This window comes from Nipponia nippon, unplaced genomic scaffold (genome assembly GCF_047370975.1).
Source record: "Nipponia nippon isolate SJK-2023a ecotype South Korea unplaced genomic scaffold, ASM4737097v1 scaffold_4, whole genome shotgun sequence".
NCBI classification, from domain to species: domain Eukaryota; kingdom Metazoa; phylum Chordata; class Aves; order Pelecaniformes; family Threskiornithidae; genus Nipponia; species Nipponia nippon.
The window spans coordinates 51,742,451-51,765,991 of record NW_028262358.1 but is presented as its reverse complement, the minus strand read 5'-3'; the positions used below and the strand labels follow the sequence as shown (position 1 = coordinate 51,765,991).

Genomic DNA, 23,541 nt, shown 5'->3' with positions numbered 1-23,541 from the left:
TTTTGACTTTATTCTAAAGTCCTGTCTTCCCTCTTAATCCACAAATCCTTGGTTTGTTACAGGTGTAGGGTAGCTTTTAGCAGCTGGGTGAGCTGTTGAGAAGGTGTCCTGAAATCTGACATGTGAATCTAGAAAACCATGAGCCTCACTGTGCAGGGCACCAGTGCAGTGTATCTAGGCTCTCAAAAAAGACAATGCTGAATTTAAACAAGTCATCCTCAGCACCTGCCTAGGAAAGCACCTGCGGTAAGAGCCCCCCCGGCCTGCTGTGTGCCTCACACCGCGGTACACCAGAAGCAGCCGAGCAGTCTGTGTCCTCATGTGCCTTGTTTCGGGTGCCCTTGTACACAAACGGGAACTGCAGCCAGCTTTCAGGAGTCAGGATAAAGGTGGAAAGTAAACCCTTACTACTTCGTTGTTGCCAACCAAAAGAAAACGCGTTCACTGCACATCAGCTTTTTGTACTTTTATTTTTGTATAAACAAATGTTAAGACTACTTTTGTTAAGGCAGTTGTAGACCATACAGTTGCTTGTGGGGACGAGGGGCAAACGCTGCTTCCTGATGACGTACGTCGTTCTTTTAATACAGTGAACTGGACTAGTTGAACTTTGGCAAGTACCACGAAGCTTTCTCTGTTTGCCAGTGAATGCTGGAGGGGCCCAGTGGTGCAGTCCTTGGGGCTTCTAGAAGTGCTTAGGAGGACGGATCCAGAAGTGGTGTGTTTGGCCCTCGGCGTGTTCTAAGGGTTGGTCCCAGGGAAATGGGTATGAAATAGTCTCAATACTCTTTCAGAAGTATTTACGTGTTTGGTATTTTCCTCTGGGAGAAGTGGCACTGCATGCAGTTGGAAAAGAAAGGACTAAGGTTCGTAAGGGATGTTAAATGTCTCCCTACCAGCATGTTAAAGCAGTGGCTCTTTAAAAAGGCAAAAAGTGGCTCTTAAAAAGGCAAAAAAGCTAGTCTCCATCACTACATGAATATGTATTTGCTGCTCAGAACTACTCACCTGTGCGTATAGGGCTTTACCACCCGCTGAAAAGCCCGCTGTATCTGCCAGGTAAGGGTTACAGGAAAATGCTAGAAATGCTCGCTTGGAGAGAGCTTTTCCCTCTCCCACCCCCACCCATTTTCCAGGTCTTGTGTAGAGTGTCTTTAGGGCTGGCTCATTAACTTGCCTGATGCGTTACTACGGGATAGCTGGCCCTTCGGACACTACTACTGGTTATAATCTCGACAGTGGAAAACTGAGTATTGTTTTAGCAAATAGAGGTGCAGAGCATGTGCTTTATTAAGAAAATAGCTGTATAAGCATGGCAGTATTCTCTGATCTCAGGCTCTATTTAATTCACGTGTTGAAAAACTACGCTAAAGCCCACATTTATGTTCATGACATCATACAACCTATTCCAGAAGGCTTCAGAGCATAGGGGATGCATGTGTACACAAGAGGGGTGGGGAAAAAAGCCCCAAAACTAGTCCCTCACACTTCCCAAGGCCTATTCCTTCCTTCACGTTGTAGGTTTTGCTGCCTCCACTCTCAAAAAACTGTACTTACTGCCCCATGCAAAAATCGCTACCACACCTGCTCTTTAGGTGCTACGTATTAAAGAGTAGTCGCTAGAAGATCTGATGTACTGAACAGCAAATTCATATTTCACGGAGTGATTCCTATTCTGTCGTATTAGCCCCTGTTTCTTCTGGCCTCAGTTTTATTATAGGAAAAGAGAAATATTTTTTATACCAGCTGCTAGAACTCAGACTGCTCACTTTCTTCTCTAGAGACACAGGGGCTGTTCATTCCTAGACTATCATGGTTTAGTCCTGTGTGCCATGAAAATGTACTATCATTGAAAGTGTCACTCAATCCCCACTGCTCAGTATCTTTAGATTTTGAAAGTTTGGGTGTTTTTTCAATCACAATGGGTGGTAGCTGGAAGTCCCCTCTTTTCCTTTTTCCTTTTTTTAAACAAGCTTTTTAGTAACTTGCACGCCCTTAACTCTTGAAGTTTAAAAACAGAGAGGAAGATGCCCTGGAATCAGTACAGGGACATCAGAGCAACACAGTTTTCCCAAGGGGCTTGATTCTAGTTTTATTTGATTCAGAAAGGTGTCCAAGCAAGTCCAGACAGCTGTAAAAAAACCTCGAAGCCATACCACTGCCTGAGGTCTCTCTCCTACTTCCCCTCTTCTCCCCAAAAGAAAAGCAAAGGATAATTTAAGTATTACCTCAGGCTGACTGTTATGAGGCACCATGTAAACTAATTTATCAGAAAAGACAAGCAGATTAATTGGGATCACAACGGTGTGGGTGTGGGGCATAACTTTCAATGCACGCTTTGCATTACTTAGTTACAGCATACCCAGTTGTTTTGCTTCCACCACTGTTAGGAAGGCCTAGAATTTTAATCAGTGTTTAAAGCTAAAAGGAATTTATTACCTCAGTTTTCCCAACTATAAATGGCATTTTCTCAAAAGAATTACAGGTTTCAGCTATCCCTCTGATATATTGCCTGGGGAAAGATGGTGGGTAACTTAGCTCTGCTCAGGCCACAGGGCCGAATTCCACCCCAGGTTATGCCACTGCAAGGCTCCGATCTAACAAAGTGGGCCCTTAGCCAGGGCCTGGCTGAAGTTTTCAAGGGCCCATGTGGTGCATGCTGGGGGAATAAGTTTTAGATGTAGAAAAACTCTACTGCAAGTCTGCCAGTTCAGTAGAGCTGCTTCAGTCCAATACTGGTATAACCAAGCAGAGCATCTTACTGATTTAAACGCTGACAGATTAAGGTTGTTTTAAACTGTTAACATGTGATCTACACAACTATCAAGTTTAGTCATCTCGTAACAATCTTCTGACATTTATCCATTCCTTAGAGCAAGTTAAGAAAGATAAAGCCTGTACCTCTGGTTAGTTTCCAGGTAGAGTCTCATCATACAAGCACATTGGATTTTTTTTTTTCTTCAAAACTTAAGACACTTCATAGGAAAACAAACCAACCAAACAAATGCAAACCTGTTGTGGAGAGTATACGAAGAAGTGCATCTTTCAAGCATGTCATACAGCCCAAACCCCCAGAGAAAAATAACAGGAGCACAAATTCAGATACGAATGGCGATTGCTCATCCTACCCTTCCTCTGATCTCACTTGAAGGACCATGATATGCACTTAAGAGTTTTCAGAAGTTGCATTTGTTCCCTTTGGATTGAAGCAGTCTCTGAAGACACTACTTTTGTTTCTGCTTGTTGTCGTTGTTGCCATAGGTGGAGCCCTTGTTAATTTCTGTAACGCCTATCATCCATCTGACACCAACAGAAGCTGCAAAATAAATAAAAATGAAGTTAAAAGCTGCTTGCAGACAAAAAGACCGAAGATTTGTACAGGTGTACATCCGCACAGCATTTCGAAAGAGACTAACAGTGTTCTCAGCCTTACAGCAGCACAGCATTAAAGGTAACTACCCGTACTCCCTGTACTTGACCTCTGATGAGAGGTACGCCCCCGCGCCCCTGTATCAAGGAAGTTGCCCACAGTATTTCCTTAAGGAAGATCCTAGGTTGCTGGCCTCAGGCACATCCTCTCCTGCCAGCAGGGACAATGCTACGGGAACCAACACAAGAGTAAGAGGCACAGGCATGATGTGCCCAGCCCTGTTAAACCTTAGACAGGGCTGGCTGTGAAATGGGGTGCGCTGGGGCCTCCTGGTGTTACCTGGCTCCCAGGAGTTGAATGACAAAATACACTCATGTCCGCTCACAAGGTGTGACAGGGGAAGGGAATTCTGCCTGCTTTCAACAGCCTCCGTGCCTGGAAGAGCACAAGCACGTGCAAGGGCACTTCAGATCTCGATTAAAAAAAAAGTAAGTTGTGGCATTTTTTAACTACAGCTCATGAAACAGGCCATTACAAGAGGCCAGATTACTTTAAAATACTTTTATAGTTGATTTAGGGGGAATAATTCACCACGCACAGGGATTTTTTTTTAATAGTTTATTTGTAGTTCCTGAAATGACTGTTTAAGTTAAACACAACTTAGCCTAAGCCCTCCCCTCACAGGTTGGGTTGGTTTTTTTTTTTGGTAAAGGGGCTTAGCTGCCCAAAATCTATTATTCCCCAAACTTCTCCTCAGCTACTGTACATCTCCAGAACTGCCATGCATCTTTCAGACCTAAACCTACTTGGGAGTCACACATACCTTCCCTCTGCACAGAACGCTTTTTCCAAAAAACACCCAAGAAAGCCACAAACCTCCCCTAAGCTTCCAAATCCCAGTTTCTTCCTAACTGATGGTGAAAAGGCTCAGTCCTGTTAGGTGCTCTAAATGTCTCATTCCCATCGGTCTTTCTTTACCTCTCTAAGATGACCCTGAACCATTCCTCACCAGCCGAAGGACTCTTCATGGTGAAGTCAGAGCCTGAGATCACCCAGAGACTCCAGAGGCTTCACGCCTCTACCAGGCATCGACTGCCAACAGCAGGGCTGCTACAACACCCTGTGACCTGGCGTTCGCTGCCCGTCAGCACAGGAATGGGAGAGGGCTGTCAGCTGGTAACCAGTGCTGCCCTGTGCTGTACCAGTTGCTTGTCCAGCTGTAACCTGGTGCTACCACATCAACCATGCAAAACCATCACTTTTTTTAATAGCTACTTCTCTCTTGTGCTTCAAGCAACCTGTTCTGAAGTGGAGCACAGATTATTGACCAAATGTTATAACTAATCAGGGCAACTTGAAAAAGCTAAATGTATTATTTAAGTAAGAAGAGAGATGATAGGCTAGAAAGCAGCTCTGCAGAGGAGGACCTAGGCTTCCTGGTAGATGCCAACAGTGTGCTCTTGTGGGAAAGGAGTACAACGCTGCCCAGGGCTGCATTAGGAAGAGCATTTCCAGCAGGTTGAGGGAGATGGTCCTTCCCACCGTGCTCAGCACTGGTGGGGGCACATCTGGAGTGCTGGGTCCAGTCTGGGCTCCCCGAGACAAGAGAGACACGGGCATACTAGAGCGAGGCCAGTGAAGGCCACAAAGATGATTAAGGGAGCGGAGGGAGCATCTTTCATATGAGGAGAGGCTGAGAGAGCTGGGAGCGTTCATAGCCTGGAGAAGAGAAGCTCGGTGCGATCTTATCAATGTGCATAAATATCTGAAGGGAGGGTGTAAAGCAGATGGAGCCAGGCTCTTCTCGGTGGTGCCCAGTGACAGGACAGAAGGCAATGGGTACAAGCTGAAACTTTGGAGGTTCCCTCTGAGCAGAAGAAAAAAAAGGAAGAAAATCTTTACTGTGCAGGTGGTTGAACACCAGCACAGGCTGCCCAGGGAGGTTGTGGAGTCTCCCTCCTTGGAGATATTCAAAACCCAATAGGACACAGCCCTGAGCAATCTGCTGTAGCTGACCCTGCTCTGAGCTGGGGGTTTGGACTAGATGATCTCCAGAGGGGCCTTCCCACCTCAGCTATTGTCTTCTGTCTGATTTGCTTGGATGAAAGGCACTGTGTATTTTCTCCTTTCAAAATACCAGCACTTGAAAACAAACCAATCACCTACAGACTCGTGTTTTGTAGTATGACAGTAAATTAAGTGACAGTTTTCAGAAGTGCAAGTGGTAATTGGATACCAGAGATGAGTCACACATGATGTGAGACAGCGATGGCTGAACAGACAGTGGTGCAATGGGGAAGCTGGGCTGCCCGTGGGGCTGCCCTCGGGTCACCTGGATGCGAGACACCAGGAAAGCAGGGCCCTCTCACAGGCGGAGAGCTGCGCAGGGAACAGCCCAGAAAGGCAAGTGGATCCTAGGGAGCTCACTGTCACTTACGCTCCACTGTTAGTCTGTGAATGGAAATGCACACAACCGGGACAAGTGAAGGGTTTCGCTCTCACAAATAGAACAGAAAAGAACACTTTTGACATTGAAGTGGCCACAAGCTAGGGAAGACAAGAGGAAGATCCAACATGTAGCCTGCAGTCTGGGATCATAACATGATAGTAAGCATGAAATCATTAAGATTTTAACCAGAAGGGATAGAAACAGCATCTGGAGATGGACACAGAGCATAAATAAGAGCAGCTGTTATAGCAACCACACAGCACACTGGGCATTTCATCCAGTTCCAAGAATGCCACTGCCTGGACACCAAAAAATACCTAGTTCAGCGGTTCAGATTTTTTTTTTTCTTCTCCTTTGCTCCCTGGCAGAAGCTGCCACTGTCTTTCTGTCCTCATTTCACCCTGCCACCCTCAGCACCCTGGGGAAGGTGGGCTGCAAGGAGAAGGGGCTGCTCATGTTTGCCAAGCCTGTGGAAGCAAAGTGGGGATAAGTGCTGAGGTGCCTCAGTGGTTTCTCCCTGCACTGCCTGCATCCTCTCCACAACTCTCCTGGAGCCTCAGGGCATACCCTAGTGATACCATCATGTTTAAGGATTTATTCTGCTGTTGATTTAAATACAACTATAGTAAGGGGAACTTAAACTTAAACTTAAAACTACAAGGAATGGGGAGAAAGGGAGATCAAGCAGGAATTGTGCCTAACTTAATCAGCTGTGAGAGTTTAAGCCCACCCTTAGAAAAGCAGGAGAGAGAAGCTATCAGTTGAGGCATCCCTGCACTGCTCCACGACAAACTACAGAAGGTAACTGAGCACCTGCCATCTTTCTGCCCATCATTACCCACCAGCCAAAATATGCAGGAGGTTGCTGAGGATCTGCTCTGCCTACCAGAGTGCTGGGAGCTGAGGGAGGGCTGAGCTAACACAAATTGGCAGAGCCAAAAATGTGCTCCCTTTCCCGGAACATTTTTAGCTCCAAGAAAACCACCACCTCCACACATAGTACCACATCCCTCAGCAAAACCTTAGCTCAGAGCAGAGGATTTCCAACTTTTCTCTCACACCTCAGGATTTCTTCTCATCTGTTACCTGGGCTTTGTACCACACAGCAAGTGCTATAAGCAGCACAGCAAGTAGGGGCATAAAAATTTCCCATACGTAGTCTGCTGTACACCTGAGTTATATAGGTTATACATTGAAATGAAGATTTGTACAACTAAAGCTTATACAAATGGTAGAAATTGCCATTGAGGGCCTATCTTACATACTATAAAGGAGAAGAAACAAGCAAGTAACAAAAAAAATACCAGTTTGGGGCGCCAGGCTGAAAGGCCAGATTGTCTGGCAGCTCCACCAACAGGCAGAATCAACCCAGGCAGGATCCTGCGCAGGGTTTATATCCTGTTGCAGAACTTGCTGCAACGCTGCTGGCTCGCGCGCCCCTCACCTTCCACTCCTCGCAGCCTACGGGCATCAACAGCCTTGCTGCCCAGATCGCATCATGCTCCAACCCTTTGGTCCACCCTCTGCACCTGGACACTGTCAAGTCACCAAGGACTCACACTCATGGTTTGTGCTGCGATCCATGGAAACACATTTTCTAATAGCACTGTGCACGTACTGTTGAGCAGACATACAACAGCTCCTGCAGAATCAAAGCTGGCTCATCACTACTTACGCTTGGTTCAAATGAAATACTGCTCTCATCTGTAACTGAAACTGAACCGTTGGCCCCACGCCATAAGCCCAGATGCCATTATGCTTTTAGCATTAGACATGGAAGAGCTACTTCTTCATTTAAAAGCCAAGAGAAGCGCTCTCATCTTTTGCATACGGAACTAACAATCCGCTTTTAACTGCTGTTGACAGCTCTATAATAACGTACTTCTAGAGCATGAAGGTTGTCCTCTTCAACACAAGTTACCAAAACATGAAAGGCAACCTAATGCTGGGTTCTTTGCAGCCAAATGAGATTGGGGAAGTAGGAGGAAAAAAAAAAAGAAGCTGCTGTCAAATACAAATACTGACATTTGACAGACTTGCGCACAGCTTTAACACCAAAATATCAGCCCCCAGTTTCAAATAGCAGTTGTGAGTTAAGTACATAAATCTCTTGCCATGTGTCCTATGAAACTAAAGCCAGTTTTCAAAAGAGACTTTTGTCCCTCAAACTGCTTGAGCATTTATCCTCTGGAGCAGGGACTGCCTTGTGTTGGTTCAAGTAGCATCACAAAGGGCTCCTGGTCCCAGACCGGTAGTTAGATATTAGCACAATGCAATGATTATTATGAGTATAAATAGCCAAACTGCTGCACAACAAAGCAAAAGGGGATGGCTCAGCATCCTCAGTATAAAGAGGAGACAGCGTTTATTTAGGGCTGAAAGTGTTCAAGCTGAACCAGCAGAGCTATATATACATTGGTTATTCATTCCTTGGATCTGAGAGTTAGGGTCTGAGGGATTACAGTGCTTTCACTCCAGCTTGACCGCCATGGGGCATTTCTCTTACAGTTCTTTCCATCTGAACAGCCAGTTACTTACAAGCCACTAAGTGTTTTACTGGAGAGCACAATTAGCAGAGACTGTCTAAAAGACAAATGACACTCTGAAAACAAAGCAGAGGGCACCAGGTAAAAGGACCTCCTAGTTCCTCTGCTCTTTCCTGTCATAGAAGGTTGAGGAGTATCTTGTGCTATCTGCACCTATGCTAATAAAGGTAATGTTATCAGGTACCGAAATCTGCCCTTAGAAACAGCAATCTACTTATAATGGGATAAGCTTCCCAATCCTGGAGTATCAGGTGAGCTGTCAAATTGCCATATAAAAAAATAACGTCCCAAAGCTACCTATGCTGCCTCAGTTAACAAACAGAGGGAGGAGGTCTACTAGGAGCAATGTGAAAAGGCGATTTTATTACCTGATCACAATGGTAAATAAATCCCTCTGGTTTACAGAAAAAGCTTCTGCTCACATTGTTAAGCCAGCAGGTACCAATCACTGCTCACTGGAAAAGACAGCAAATACAGTCCTCTCTGCTTTGCTACGAACTGGATCTGCCAGGCAGACAGTTCCAACTGGCACCAAAAGTCACAGCCTCCAAGGTACATTTGTGTTCATCTACTGCTACCTCCCAGCCATTGCAGAAGTTACTTCTGAGACCTTGCCTAAAGCTGAACTGCAAAATAAAATACTGGTTGTTCCTCTGTCAGAAGATGGCTGCATCACTCCCAGGACATTCATGATAGAGATACCCCTCAGGATATAAAACACAGTTTGGGGAGAACGGCCTTGCTACAGAAACAGCTTTTGGCTACAAAAGTCAATGTGACAGCTTGGGCTGAAGTTTTTAGATGCTTCCACAGAAAGAGACAAATGATTCCCAACTAGCAATAACATTGCTTTTAAAGGGATATAGTGAAACAGAAACAGACTGTAACATACTAAGAGAACCATTGCTCTTTTGGCGAGTAATGACATATCCACTTTTAAGTGACCAGGATAAACCAGCTCTGCTTTTTGTTTGTTTTACTGAAGGCTGAGCTTCCTTCCACTCCCACAGATTCTCTTCCCTCCACAGCTTCACGGAGGCTGCTATCTGCTTATAAGTGACAACATCATCTTTCTTTTTGTCTGCTCATCAGCCAGAGGTGGCTGGCTGAGTCTAATCAGGCGACAGCCACTACTACAGGCAATGCAGCGTCTTCTGCTGTGCCGCAAATCCTGGGCAATTACAAGCCCTTTGGGTTTGATCACACCAGGTATTCAGAGTGAGAACAGAGCTGTTGCTAAGCACAGAGGTCTTTCAAAGGTTGCAGAGGACTGCAACCTGCAGCATCCCACAAAGGTGGTGGATATGTATGGGGCAGCGGGCCGTTAATCTCACCACTCTTAATGCATTCCTCAGCTGTGCTTTCGCAGCCTGGGAGCTCATGCGTTCATTCTGGCAGCAGACTGCTGCTGTAGCATTCTGTTAGCTCCAGCATTACAAATAACGTGAGAACCTTTGGATTATCACTGCATTCAAAAGAGGACTCACAGCAGCCTGCTTATTAATCTTTCCTTGTGGCTAGAGGCAGAAGAAAGCTAAGTGGGGAGTAAGACAGCAAGAAAAAAAAAAGAAAAAAGGACTCTCTGCTGTCCATTCTTAGTATCACCATAGCTTTTTTTTTTCCTTTACAGGTTCCTTCCCTCCCTTCCTGACAGAGAGACGACGTGACCTAGTTGTAAAGGCCGCTAATGGCAAGATGGTATTGCACTTACAGTGGGGAGTGTAGTGTCATGCAACTAAATTAATAAGGGCTAAATCCAGAAACATCACAGATGCCACAATGCCAAGCATTAAAGCATCCAGCCCTGAGGTTAAAATCCAGAACCCTGAATTATGCAGTGAGGTTCCCTGTGGAGGGTACCTAAGGCATGAGGCACTTTGGAATGGCATCTGAACAACCAGCCCACTGAGTGGAGAAGCTGAATTAAGAGGAAAATGCTGAAGGAAAGATGAGAAATTTAAAAATTTTGCAAAGGGTAAGCTTCAGTGCCCCATTAGGCCATGGTTCCACAGCCCAGTACAAAACATAGACCATGCCAGCCTTTCTTCCAAAGGCAGAACAAATGCCCTCTTGAGTGCTACTGCCAGAGACGTAGTATTTGCAATGGTGTCATACCTCATCCCGCCCACTGCTCTATACCCATTTTGAACTAGAGCACAGGAGAGACCGACTGACCTTTCTCTGTAACTGAAGGGGATTTTGAACCCACCTCCTCCCATTCCTGAGGAGCACACCCAAACCATGGTGCACACTCTGCTCCCCTCCTATTCACTGGTCGGGGGGAAGGGGGAGGGGAGAGGAGAGGAGGAGAGGGAGCACTACTTCTGCCTTTCAACAAGTAGGGTGGGTGAAAAAAAGATGCTTCTAAATTGTAGTCACTGCTCCAAGAAATTCTTACGCATTTTACATAAAACATTCCCAGGGTAAAAAGCACCACCAATTTCTCCAGGTGAGGACAAGAGCACAGGATTCCCCTCCCTTTCCCTCTGCCTTGCCCACATTAACGTACCAACTATTATGGCTGGACCTTATCCTTGCTCGTTTTCCTTCCTCTGGCCCAAAGCATCACAAAGCAAATATCCTGCGTGTGTGTGCACACACACAAACGCACACATACACACAAATCCTTCCTTCTCCAGTTATCTTCCTCAGAAGCTTCCACAGGAGCTTACGTGGAGTTTGACTTAGTGGGCACTTTCTGAAAAAGAATATTGTGCGCCTACCATATCAAGCTCTTCACAGATGGGCAAAAGGAGATTGGTTAATTCATCTTGATCAGACTAGCGTGGGACCTGCTCAAGATTCAGATGTTTTGAGAATGAAAAGAAATATTATGTGTTAGGAACAATTTCCTAGGTAGAGAGCAAAGATGCACTTCTGAGACAAGAAAATGCTCTGTGTTTTCCTGTTTCCTCTGTGTTGCTATTTTGGACATGGCTTTTTAACCCAACTCTAATATCTCTGCGTTCAAGCTCACTGAAAGCCAGAAGGACTGTGAAGTTCTGTTTCTTTTTCAAAGGATGTTTGTAATATACACAGGTGTTAAGGTGATGAAGCCATAAATACATGTGATCGTCAGTGCGGCCATCGAAAATATTTGCTTTATAAATGTATGGCTTATTCTAGAAGGGAACTTATTCTTCAAACAGGCACTCAACATGCCATAACGTGCAGACACACAGATACAATGTTATTTGCTAAACTGACCTGGTTCCTGCTTCCATGAAGGACACCAAATGAGATCTCCCTCCCTTTCTGTGGGCCAGCTCCTTGTTTTGTTTTCCTTCCTCCTCTTAAATAACATACAAGTTTAAACACAAAGGCAGTTCAGAACTACCACAGGAACTGTAGGAAATCACCTGTAATAGTCTATGCCCTGTGCTACATAAGTCAGAGTAGATGGCCGCAACAGGCTGTTCTTCAATCACAAGTTCATAGATTTCTGGCAGATGACGTATCAGACTATGATTAGATAAAAGAATTCTCAACAGAATAAATTAGCCTTGAGCTCCTCTTCTAGGCATTCAAAGTGCAACCCAGCAACACACTGCACAAGAAAAGAAAGCCTCTTGTAGGCAACCCACTAGAAAGTTACTGTTTTGATTTCTACAGAAACAGAAGATTTTGTATGCAGCTCTTACAAAAAATAATACAACTATACAAAAATGAAGCAAAAAAAAAAAAGAATCTATTTAACGTATTCCAGGCTAAAATGGATATAGTATCAGATGGTCTGTTGAATTCACAAGTCATGTCTATATTTAGTAAGCCTCAATAAATCACATCTGACAGTTACCCTGTAAGTAATCTTTCTGTTTTAGAATACTTACCCATTACAATGACAAATGCAAAACTAGCCAGTGTCAGTGATGATCCACTGTTGATCATGTTGATGAGCAGCTTGAATAAAGGATATAGCAGCAATAAGGCCCAGAAAAGCCAGTTCAAAAGCGTCCATGGTCGTCGGGGTGGTACTATAGGGACTGCTGGGTAGGTTCCTGTTCGGTAGTACTCTTCCTGGAATGCATCCTAGTAGAACAAATGAGGGCAACAATTAAATCCCCATCTGCCAACAAAACTAGCCATTCCTGACTTCGACGTTCCTCTTTCTGCACGCCTGTAACCACGGGGGAAGATCAAAGACCAAGTCATGGCTGGAAAGCTTTTACTTTGAAGTCAATGAACACATAGTCAAAAAAAAAAAAAAAAAAAAGAGCTTACATTGATGTGTGCATCCTTTCTTTCACCTACACATAGAAGCCTGAAAAATGGCATCCCTGGAGAGTATAACAAGCCCAGTAAAACAAGAAGGGTGAGGGGATGTACATGCCTGCAGCAATGTGGACATCACTGTTGAACCTCCTGCAAGGGCCACAGCTACTGGACAAATACTGCTGGTAAGCCAGGGAAGTGTTTGGGCTACATGCTCAGCAGTGGATCCTCTGTTCCCTCATGTTTTCTCCAACCACTGCTCTAAAACAGCATCCACAGCCCTGTCAGAAAGGTGAGCAGACACCATCTTGTCCCACACTCCAAAGAACACCACTCCCTCCTGTCTGCTTTGTCCCACAGATGAAGCCTTGTTCATCTTGTCCCCGTGAAGCACACAGAAGGCAGTTTGGGTGCTGAACCTCTCTACAGTTGAGCATACAAACAGTTTAGAATCTCTCACTGGTTCTGACCAAAGGACTCTCCCTTTTAGTATAATATGAGGAAGATAATGGGGTGGGGTTTGGATTTTTTTGTTTCGTGGTGTGTGTTTTTAAAGCACAGAAAACTCAGAATTCAGTACCTTCCTCTAGAGCCCTTATGGGTGAAGGGCATTGCCTTTAGCAATGTGATCAACCCAAGATATTGAAGTGGGTGGGGAGAAACCCCCTTCCTTCTGGTTCAAAAGCAAAGATTATTAATCTGTGTTATCACATAGAACCAGTTAATTAATGAAGTCAGAATCAGACTCACATAAAAAGGAACCTCAATTTAGTCAGAATGAAGTGCTAAATTTCTGCAAAGAAAGGAATGCTTCATGACAGTTTCCAAAAATTCTGGCAAAGCCAAGATTGTCCTAATCAACCACAAGAAGATTATTTCTACTACGGTATGATTTTACATTTACTTACACTCCAGCTGACACAGACAATTCTTTAATTATTTAATGGCAACTTGAGCAATTACAGGCTGCTACCATTTTATCTATTTCAAAGGGAACATTTAGCTTTTAAGAGATTACACAGTAATTAAAGCATTGCACTGTCTTTATTGAGACTAGAAAAATTATGGCTGCTTTACGCATGTGAGCTAGATTGTACTGGGATCACAATGGCCAATTAATTAGCTGTCTTCAACAAATTACACAGTGTATGAAGTTTTCTTTACAGTGCCTTGAGGATTTTGGTTTATGACTGGTTTAACACGGAGCTACTAATCATCAGTAAATTGAATTCTGCTATATACAATTAGGTTTCTAAACACCAGTATCACCCAGAAAATGTAAGAATTTCTCTTATTGGTATCGCCATTAGGGGGCTTATCACTACAGACAGCAAGACAGACTTAAAACAAGCACAGCAGTTTTTGTTGGCTCTGCACAGCACTAGGGGCAGCAAAACCGTTGATCACATCTCACCAAGAGGTCTGAGGCAGACGGAAGAAACATACAACAGGCAAAACAAGGTCAATGCCATCACCTGCACTACACGTTTTACACCGTTGTGGGGAACAGCTCTGCAATTCAGTTACCATTCCTTACCCTTAAAAACATTCACATTCCTTGCAGAAGAGATCTGTGGGTTGATCTGTCTTCTAAGCTTTTGCAAGGTGCCTATGGTACCCATCAACAGCTCAAGTCAGCATTTAAACCCATGATGTACCTCAAAATTTCCCTCAATCACCTCGTCCACATTAAGTTCCTTTCATTCCCCTGCATATAGAGCTGGTTTTCAGTTTGTAATAAATCCCACCCACCCAAATATCATATTCAGACATAGAAACATGCTCCCTCTAATGCACCCACCAAATCTGAGTTACTTCAGACAGTGGGCTCGGCAATGCAGTGGGAGGAAATCAGGAAACATCCACCATCTTGTGAGAGGCTAACTGGATCCTTCCTCCCTGCTCCCACCAGGGAGGTCTGACTGCAGAAGTACGCCACTGCCCTTTCATGAGGAAGCCCACAAAGAATGAGTATCCAAAAATATACCCTTTGTTCCCAAACACTGCAGTTCTGTACACTTCCCCTCTTCAGTTATGCTTTGCTAATTCCCTGGGGCATTTCAGCATATATTTTCATGCCCTGTTTTCCATGCTTCTCTTACAAGTGAGAAGAGTTAGAAGCTCGCTTTCTTTTTAATGGAAATTAAGATTCTCAAGCAGATCTTCCATTTCAGGCGCTGAGGCTGTAAGGAGGTAAAAAAAGAAAACAAGCATGCAAGGACTAGCAGAGTTGTGACTATTATACAGTACCTCTTCAGACCAGGCACTAAGATGCTCAACCTGATCCTTGTTATAGTCAAAGGGAGTCCTTCTAGCAATAGCAGGGAAAGGAAAGGGAAAGGGCAACGTGCAACCCAAATTGCACCTCTGTCATAATTTGGCAGTGCTGGTCATCTGTGGAAGGACAAAATTCACCCCACGTGAGAGAGAAGCATGTGGACATGGTGCTTACTGTAAGCCTGGAAAAGGAAGGAGAACAGTGTTTGGTTTAGAACAGCACGGTGCCACTGTTCACCTGGCAAGGCCCTCTTCATTGCATTTGCAGCAGTGGCTAAACCAGAAAATGAAGTGGTAAGCAGCAAGAACATAAACACACCAGATTCCCAGAGAGCAGTACTTCAGACTGAGGTACATGTAACTGAGATCAGGCAATGAGGTAAAAACAACACAACAAGCTTTTCTCAGACTCTCACTCCTTTACTAATGACAAAAAAAAAGTCACGTTCCTTCATGTCAACACTGATTTCATCACTCATTCAAACAGCTTTGTGTCCCTGATCATCACAAGCGCACTGCACTCCAGCCTTGACCTCAGTACCTGTGGCATGCCCCACCTACTAAATCGTGCTATTAGAGCATAAATTCACCGCACTGCATGTAAGTCTTGAGAAGGTACTGCAAAATTATGAAAATCACTGAGAAGAAGCAACGGCATATGCAACCATAATGCAAGATAAAATAGGAGCTCTGTTTTTCAGTAGCGTGCATACCTGGTCTTACTTTGAAACAGAAAGTGGAGTGCTATAACCAAAATAGACACAGCAGGGGATGAGTGGATATCTTGCAAAGAATTACTGCCCTTTTAATACAGTTTTGTTACATTTTATCATAAATATTTACTGACTCTGAAGACATTAACCTGGAACAGAATTCATTTTTGGAAACAACACCTTGGTGGCAATGCTGCTTGTTATCCAACCTAAGATCCAATTATCTTTTTAAAGATGCATGGCAGAAAGGTGAAACAGAATTGCATTTTTACTCTGCAGGTGGGCTTTCATCATCTCAGAACTCTTGAAGAAGTTGTCCCTGCTCTGTATTCTCCCAGTCTGATTTTACAGAGACATGGGCTTGTGTAAACCAGGAATGACTGCAATGAAATAACAGTTTTACTAATATGAAACAGCTGAAGGAAGAGGAACATGCCACCTTCAGAAAAAAACCCAAAACTACTACCAAACCTAAAACAACCCAACCAATTAAAAAAATGCCACACAACCAAAAAGGTTTTAATGGAAAGGAAAACTGAACACACATTCCTTCCTCCTATACTTAAATAGGAAACTATGGATTTAACCAGCCACCAAAGCTGTTATGAAGATGTACGCTCTGTTTGCACTAGAAATAACTGAGTGCTTGCCAAAGAGGGAATAACAGAAAAAACTTGATTTACTGCAAAGTATGTAATAAAGGATTCAGGAAAACAATCACCACATTCTCATTTGATTTATGTTCTTGTCTTGCAAATGTCTCAACATTTCTTAGGAACATGAAACAAGGTTACAGATAAAGTCACAGTAGCAGAAAGTGGACTTTTGCAATGTTCACCAAAAGGACCATTTGCATTTATATGCCTGTAGAGAGAGCACAGGCCCACGGGTAACATAATGCCTTTCCACAGAAAGGTGTTAAGGGTCACATCTGAATTAGGTATTAGGGCACAATTTACAAGAAGGGAGATCAGAGGCAAAGCTAGTAGATCTACAACTGAGGTCTCAACACACATTTACTTTCCACATTCCTGTAAGCAAGCTGCTTAGAGGGGTTACGAATTAAACCAGAAATGGTCATAGTAGTCATGGTTTGAAGCTGAGAAACACTAGACCATCGTCAATAAAGAAATGCCAGCATGGTGTCCTGGGTGGGGTACAACAAATGGCACAGCAGAATTTTGCTGCCCCAGTGAGAGGAAACCAGAGCGTAGCTATATTCTATCACTTCTAAATCCCAAGCACTGCTGTATTCCAGTCTGAATACATAACGTAGATCAATTTATTGAAGCAAACTGAGCTGCCAGGCCCTCATGCCTTGCATACCTATGACTCCCACTGATTGAAATGGGAGTGCTGTGTGTATTCAAAGGGCACATCCCCCAACCATTATCTCCTATGTTCATAAAAACAAAACCCACAAGAAACAGATTCTGAAAGTCTGAAGGATGCATATGAAAGTATTTGGGGGAAAAAAAAAATCATCTACAAACACACAGTCATTATTATTCTGCCCCCATCCTATGTAATTAGGAATCTTAAATGCATGCCTTCTATGCATGCAATGTGAAAGCAATTTATCAGCCTGTCCTATTATTTTTGGATCTTTGCCTTGGTAAAAAGACAGAGTAAAACAAGGGACAAAAATTTTAGAATCACAGAATAGTTTGGGTTAGAAAGGACCTTTAAAAATCATCTAGTCCAACGCCCCTGCAATGAGCAGGGACATCTTCACCTAGATCAGGTTGCTCAGAGCCCCGTCCAACCTGACCTTGAATGTTTCCAGGGATGGGGCATCTACAACCTCTCTGGGCAACTTGTTCCGATGTTTCACCACACTCATTGTAAAAAATGTATTCCTTATATCTAGTCTAAATCTACCCTCTTTTAGTTTAAAACCATTACCCCTTGTCCTATTGCAACAGGCCCTGCTGAAAAGTTTGTCCCTGTCTTTCTTATAAGCCCCCTTCAGGTACTGGAAGGCTGCAATAAGGTCTCCCGGGAGCCTTCTCTTCTCCAGGCTGAACAACCCCAGCTGTCTCAGCCTGTCCTCATAGGAGAGGTGCTCCAGCCCCCTGATCATCTTCGTGGCCCTCCTCTGGACCCACTCCAACAGGTCCATGTCTTTCCTGTGTGGGGGGCTCCAGAGCTGGACGCAGTACTCCGGGTGGGGTCGCATGAGTAGAGGGGCAGAATTGCCTCCCTCGACCTGCTGGTCACGCTTCTTTTGATGCAGCCCAGGATATGGTTGGCCTTCTGGTGTGCCAGCGCACATTGCTGTGCCATGTTGAGCTTCTCATCAACCAACACCTCCAAGTCCTTCTCCTCAGGGTTGCTCTCTATCCATTCTCTGCCCAGCCTATATTTGTGCTTGGGACTGGCCTGACCCATGTGCAGGACCTTGCATTTGGCTTGTTGAACCTCATGAGATTCACATGGGCCCAATTCTCGAGCTTGTCCAGGTCCCTCTGGATGGCACCCCGTCCCTCAGGTGTGTCAATCGCACCACTCAGCTTGGAGTCATCTGCAAACTTGCTGAGGGTGCACTCAATCCCACTGTCTACATCATTAATGAAGATATTAAATAGTACTGGTCCCAATACGGATCCCTGAGGGACACCACTTGTCACCAGTCTCCATCAGGACATTGAGCTGTTGACCACTACCCTCTCCTCTGAATGTGACCATCCAACCAATTCCTCATCCACCAAACAGTCCACCCATCAAATCCATCTCTCTCCAGTTTAGAGAGAAGCATGTTGTGGGGGACCGTGTCAAAGGCCTTACAGAAGTCCAGGTAGATGACATCCATAGCTCTTCCCTTGTCCACTGATGTAATCACTCCATCATAGAAGGCCACTAGATTGGTCAGGCAGGACTTGCCATTGGTGAAGCCATGCTGGCTGTCTCGAATCACCTCCCTGTCCTCTATGTGCCTTAGCATAGATTCTAGGAGGATCTGTTCCATGATCTTCCCAGGCACAGAGGTGAGGCTGACAGGTCGGTAGTTCCCAGGGTCCTCCTTTCTACCCTTTTTAAAAATGGGTGCAATGTTTCCCTTTTTCCAGTCACCAGGGACTTCACCTGACTGACAGGACTTTTCAAATATCATGGAGAGTGGCTTGGCAACTACGTCAGCCAATTCCCTCAGGACTCTGGGATGCATCTTATCAGGTCCCATAGACTTATGCATGTTCAAGTTCCTCAGGTGGTCATAAACCTGATCTTCTCTTACAGTGCGAGGGACTTTGCTCCCCCAGTCTCCATCTTGCAGTCCATCCACTCGAGAGGTGTGGGATGAGAGCTTGCCAGTGAAGACTGAGGCAAAAAAGTTGTTGAGTACCTCAGCCTTCTCCTCATCTGCTGTTACCAGTATGCCAGTCTTGCTCATCAGGGAGGGTACGCTTTCTTTGACCTTCCTTTTCTGGCTGACATACCTGTAGAAGCCCTTCTTATTATTCCTTGCATCTTTTGCCAAGTTCAGCTCCAGCTGTGCCTTAGCCTTCCTGATCCCATCCCTACACAACTGGGCAGCATCCCTATGCTCTTCCCAGGATACCTGTTCCTGCTTCCACTGCCTGTGCATTTCCTTCCTGCCCTTTAGTTTGACCAGCAGGTCTTGACTCATCCATGCTGGTCTCTTGCCTTCCTTTCCTGCCTTCTTACACCTGGGTATTGAGAGCTCTTCCCCTCTATGGAAAGTGTCCTTAAAGATTTGCCAGCTCTGTTCTGCTCCCTTGTCCCTGGGGGCAGTTTCCCAGGGGTCCTATTGACTAACTCCTTGAAGAGCTGGAAGTTTGTTTTCCTAAAATTCAGGGTCCTGACTTTACTCTTCGCCTGAACCATATCCCTCAGGACTGCAAACTCCACTCCAGTGTATGACTACTGCAGCCCAGGCTGCCTCCAATCTTGACGTCACCAATTAGCTCACTTGCGTTGGTGACCAACAGGTCCAGTATCGCATCTCCTCTAGTAGGGCTGTCTATTACCTGGCTTAGGAAGTTATCCTCAATCCATTCCAGGAGTCTCCTGGATTGCCTACAGCTCACCATGCTACTTTCCCAGCAGATGTCAGAGTGGTTGAAGTCCCACAGCAGGACGAGAGCCTGCAAGCGTGATGCCTCCGGTAGCTGGAGTAAGAAGGTTTTGTCAATAGGCTCCCCTTGATCGGGCGGCCTGTAGCAGACACCAACCACAAGGTTCCCTTTGTTGCCTTGGTCTCTGATTCTCACCCATAAGCTTTCAACCTGCTCGTAGCTATTCTTCAGAGACAGCTCTTCACACTCTGTCTGTTTCTTGATGTAGCGGGCAATGCCTCTGCCCCTCCTTCCTTGCCTGTCCCTTCTGAACAGCCTTTAGTCACCAATAGCTGCACTCCAGTCATGGGATTCATCCCACCAAGTTTCAGTAACAGCAACTAGGTCGTAGCTTTCTAGCAGGACAGTGGTTTCCAGCTCCTCCTGTTTGTTGCCCATGCTGTGCACATTGGCATAGAGGCACTTCAGCTGGGCTGTTGCCACGTCACCTTTTTAGAGGTACACACCTTAATTCCTTTGAAGTACTTCACTGGTGTTTCCCTGTTGTCTCCTATTACCTCAGGAGTCCCTGGCTCATCTGCGTAAGACTTCAAGTGTGCTGCAGTGTAGCGAGCATGTCTCAGAGCAACAGGCTGAGGGCCCTCACTAGCACCCCATCCCCTCTAGTCTTGGTGTGTCATCCCACAGCTTGTGACGGGCAAGCCTGATATTATCCCCCTCCCCCTTCAAGTCTAGTTTAAAGCTCTGTCAATGAGCACTGCTAGCTTGTGAGCAAAGAAATTTTAATACACTAAAGCAAAATATACCTCATTTAGCCCACAAACTACTTCTTGATTTAGGAGGTGCCTTTAAGGGGAAGGAGGTCCTTCTACCAACCAGGAAGTAGTTGTGTTTTTTGTATCCTTATGCAACTTTCTAAAGAAGAGTTTTAAAACTACTGTATCAAGGCTTGCTTAAGTTTTCTTCCTGCAGCTCTTTAAGAACAAAATAAAGGCAATCATGACTGACAACACAAGACCAATTTGTGTCCAGAAAAACAGAGCACTTATCCTGAAAAACAAACCAACCAACCAACCCCAAGCCCCCAAAGCAGGACCACTACACATGCACACTGTAAAGGTCTACTAGAATTATAAATAACTGAGCACTAGTGGCTCACAAATGCTGTCTTGACAAAAAACCAACCTTTTCTTGATATAGTTTGTGGAGCCAGTTAGAACATTCCTGCTCATCTTCTGGGACTTCCTCTAGTGGAATCCGCCTGCCAATGGTAAACAAGAGAAGTTGAAGAACATTAAATACTTTGGCTCCCATGAACAGCACTTACAATATACAGACAGATTATCCATCTGACAGGAGACTCACTACGTTTTCCACCTTTTTTTAGTTTGTGGTAACAGCTCCCAGATCAGCAAAGCATAGTTTGCTTCTAGAGCCACCTTCAGTTTTTAGATGTATCTGAAATTCAGAAATTTGGATTTCTGAAATAGTAATGCATCATGTTTGAGCTCACTAGAGCCACTTTTTACATAAAGGTTTGCAATTTTTTGTTTCCAAACAAAGGTTTTGAATGAATTAATTTCTTACTTCACCTATAGAGTTCAAGGCTATGTTTAATCAGCTAGGCATTAGAGAGAAAAAACAAACTATTTTCCTTTTACCTAGGGTAAAGCACTCTAGTATTTCTCAGGTAACATTTACAATTCCTGTAATTTTTGTTACATGCAGCTTGGCTAGATAATTTCCAGCAAAATGCCTCCTATCACTGAAAAACCCTCTCTTGACAAAACAGTTTTCATCACATTACATGAATTTTGGTCAATAATCCTGTGACAGAAAAAAATCCCCTTGTCATCGTCATTTAGGTATGCTAATAGCAATATTTAATAATTTTGCATTTTTCAATATAGCATATATTTTAATTAATATCCATTAAGAGCAACATCAAATTAACTTTCTTCAGCACAGGAGAGAGCACTTTTCACAGTCAGGGCACTCCTGTTTGCAGTTCATAAATTAAGAGGTGCGACACTACTGTTTTGTTCCTTTATTTAAAAGTCATAAGATGACAAACATTAGAAGTCAACACAATTTAAGCAGACACAAACAAGGCCATCCAAATTTTAAAAAATTCTACTGAGTGCAACACCTACCGCACTTCAATAAGCAAATATGAAGAATTCTGAAGAACATCTGTGACGGTCTCCAATTAATTAAAATTAATTAATTAATTAAAAAAAAAATTTTGCCATGAGGTTTAACCTGCCTGTAAGAGCTTTTCAGGAAGCACAAAAGGACAGAAGTGCAAATAGGTAGCCCAAGTCATGAAAAGCAATTTCCATGCTCTGCCAGGTTAACTTGCAGCAGGCTGGAAGGGTGTAAAGGGAGTCACAGGAAGATGCACACCGCTACACTGTTGAAGGAATGGCCCACACAGGTATGGCCAGCTGCTCCTCCACGAATACTAGCCAGCCAGCCCATGTACACCAAACACAAGGCCACTAGGCTGAGCTACCCATGAGAGCCAAGTGGGAATGCAAACTCATGTTGCATCCATGAGGAATCAAGAGAGAGTTTCTTTTTACCCTTGGGCAAAAACAGTTCTGAAGAAAATATTTTTTCAAACAGGCACAAAAGGGGAGGTAAGAAGAAAAGGTCACCCCACTCCACTTCATGTTGGTACCCAAGACAAACCAATTGGACCAGCCAATTATAGCTGTAATTGGCTTATGATGAACTGATCACTTGTGGGATCACTTCTGGGCTCCTATGGTCCAACCCTAAACCATCACATACCCTGCGTGCCTGTAGCACGGGTGCTGCTCGTAGAACCTGGCCTGGAAATAGGGGCCTTGGAGTTGCCGCATTCTCATTAAGATTATGGGAAGCCATTGGGGTATTCATCACTTACAGAAACACTAATGATACAGAATCCAAGTAATTGTTTTTTCATTAAATGACCCCCTTCTTGGTAGGGAGGGAGCAGCAGTCAAATACATCAACAACTACACCAAACAGAGATGGGAACAGCCCTGAGCCTGGCCTCCACCTGAGTGGAAACTACTGTGCCAGAGACAGGTGTAAAGCCACCCCATCAGAACACTTAGTAGATGTTTGGTATTCTGGCCAAGTCAGTGAAAAGAGGCCCCACTGTTGCTGCTGAGCTGACAAATAGACACACAAGTGAATAAAAAAGTAACAAACAAAAAATCCTGTAGAGCTTTATAGGGTCCCCACATATTTCTAGTCACAGAACTTTACAAGAAACCCTTCCCATCCCATACGTGTTTTTATCTGGAGTTCTGTGAAGCCAGGTTGGTAGAGATTTGCTATTCATTACCTACTTGAAAGTATTTCCTTACTTGTGCAATTGTGACTGCAAGTACACGCTTCTGTATGCCAAAAAGGAATTAAAATATGGATTACTTGCCTTACGTATAAATCTGCATGATATTTCTTTCCATTTAGAACTCCCAGCAATGTTGGATTCTCATTGTTTCTAAAATTGAGGGTAGAATCATAGACTGCAGAAACTACAAAAAGAGAAACAGGTTATGTGATTACTGTAGTAATAGAATGGAAATAAGTCAATCTCTCTCAGACAAGGAGTATATTTAAATACAAAGTCATCAGCAATAGCACCATAGTTTGAGCTGTCACCAAGTTAAAGATGACAATGGAATATTCAACATGCAGGTTTTAAGAAGACAAATAACCAGTGACTCTTTCAGGAACTGCACCAGTAGAATGGAAGGGTTTGCTCTCCACCCTTGGCTCCTTCCCTGCCAGGTGCAGAATGTTGGGCATAGGGAACACCGTTACAGTTTCTGACAGTTAATATAGCTAGGACATCCTAGGAGTCAAATGGTTGAAAAACTATTAGCTTTCTCAACTCACTGTGAATGACGCAACTCCCCCCCAGATCTGAGTAAATAAC

The 23,541-nt window shown here is 44.3% G+C and overlaps 1 protein-coding gene across 8 annotated transcripts in view; it reads right to left on the bottom strand.

The window, feature by feature from the left end:
- Nucleotides 1-451: 451 nt before the first annotated feature.
- Nucleotides 452-23,541, bottom strand: part of AGPAT4 (1-acylglycerol-3-phosphate O-acyltransferase 4) — a 92,832-nt gene continuing 69,742 nt past the window's right edge. For 4 of the 8 annotated variants that reach the window (XM_087776540.1, XM_087776543.1, XM_087776544.1 and 1 more), the window contains 4 exons: nucleotides 23,035-23,137; nucleotides 20,790-20,865; nucleotides 12,196-12,394; nucleotides 452-3,316 (listed from right to left, as the gene is read on the bottom strand). In XM_087776540.1, coding sequence (XP_087632666.1) covers nucleotides 3,225-3,316; nucleotides 12,196-12,394; nucleotides 20,790-20,865; nucleotides 23,035-23,137 — 470 coding nt within the window. In that variant the 3' untranslated portion in view covers nucleotides 452-3,224. The remainder of the gene's footprint in view (nucleotides 3,317-12,195; nucleotides 12,395-20,789; nucleotides 20,866-23,034; nucleotides 23,138-23,541) is intronic. The other 4 variants (XR_015708737.1, XR_015708736.1, XR_015708735.1 and 1 more) reach the window with 4 other exon arrangements.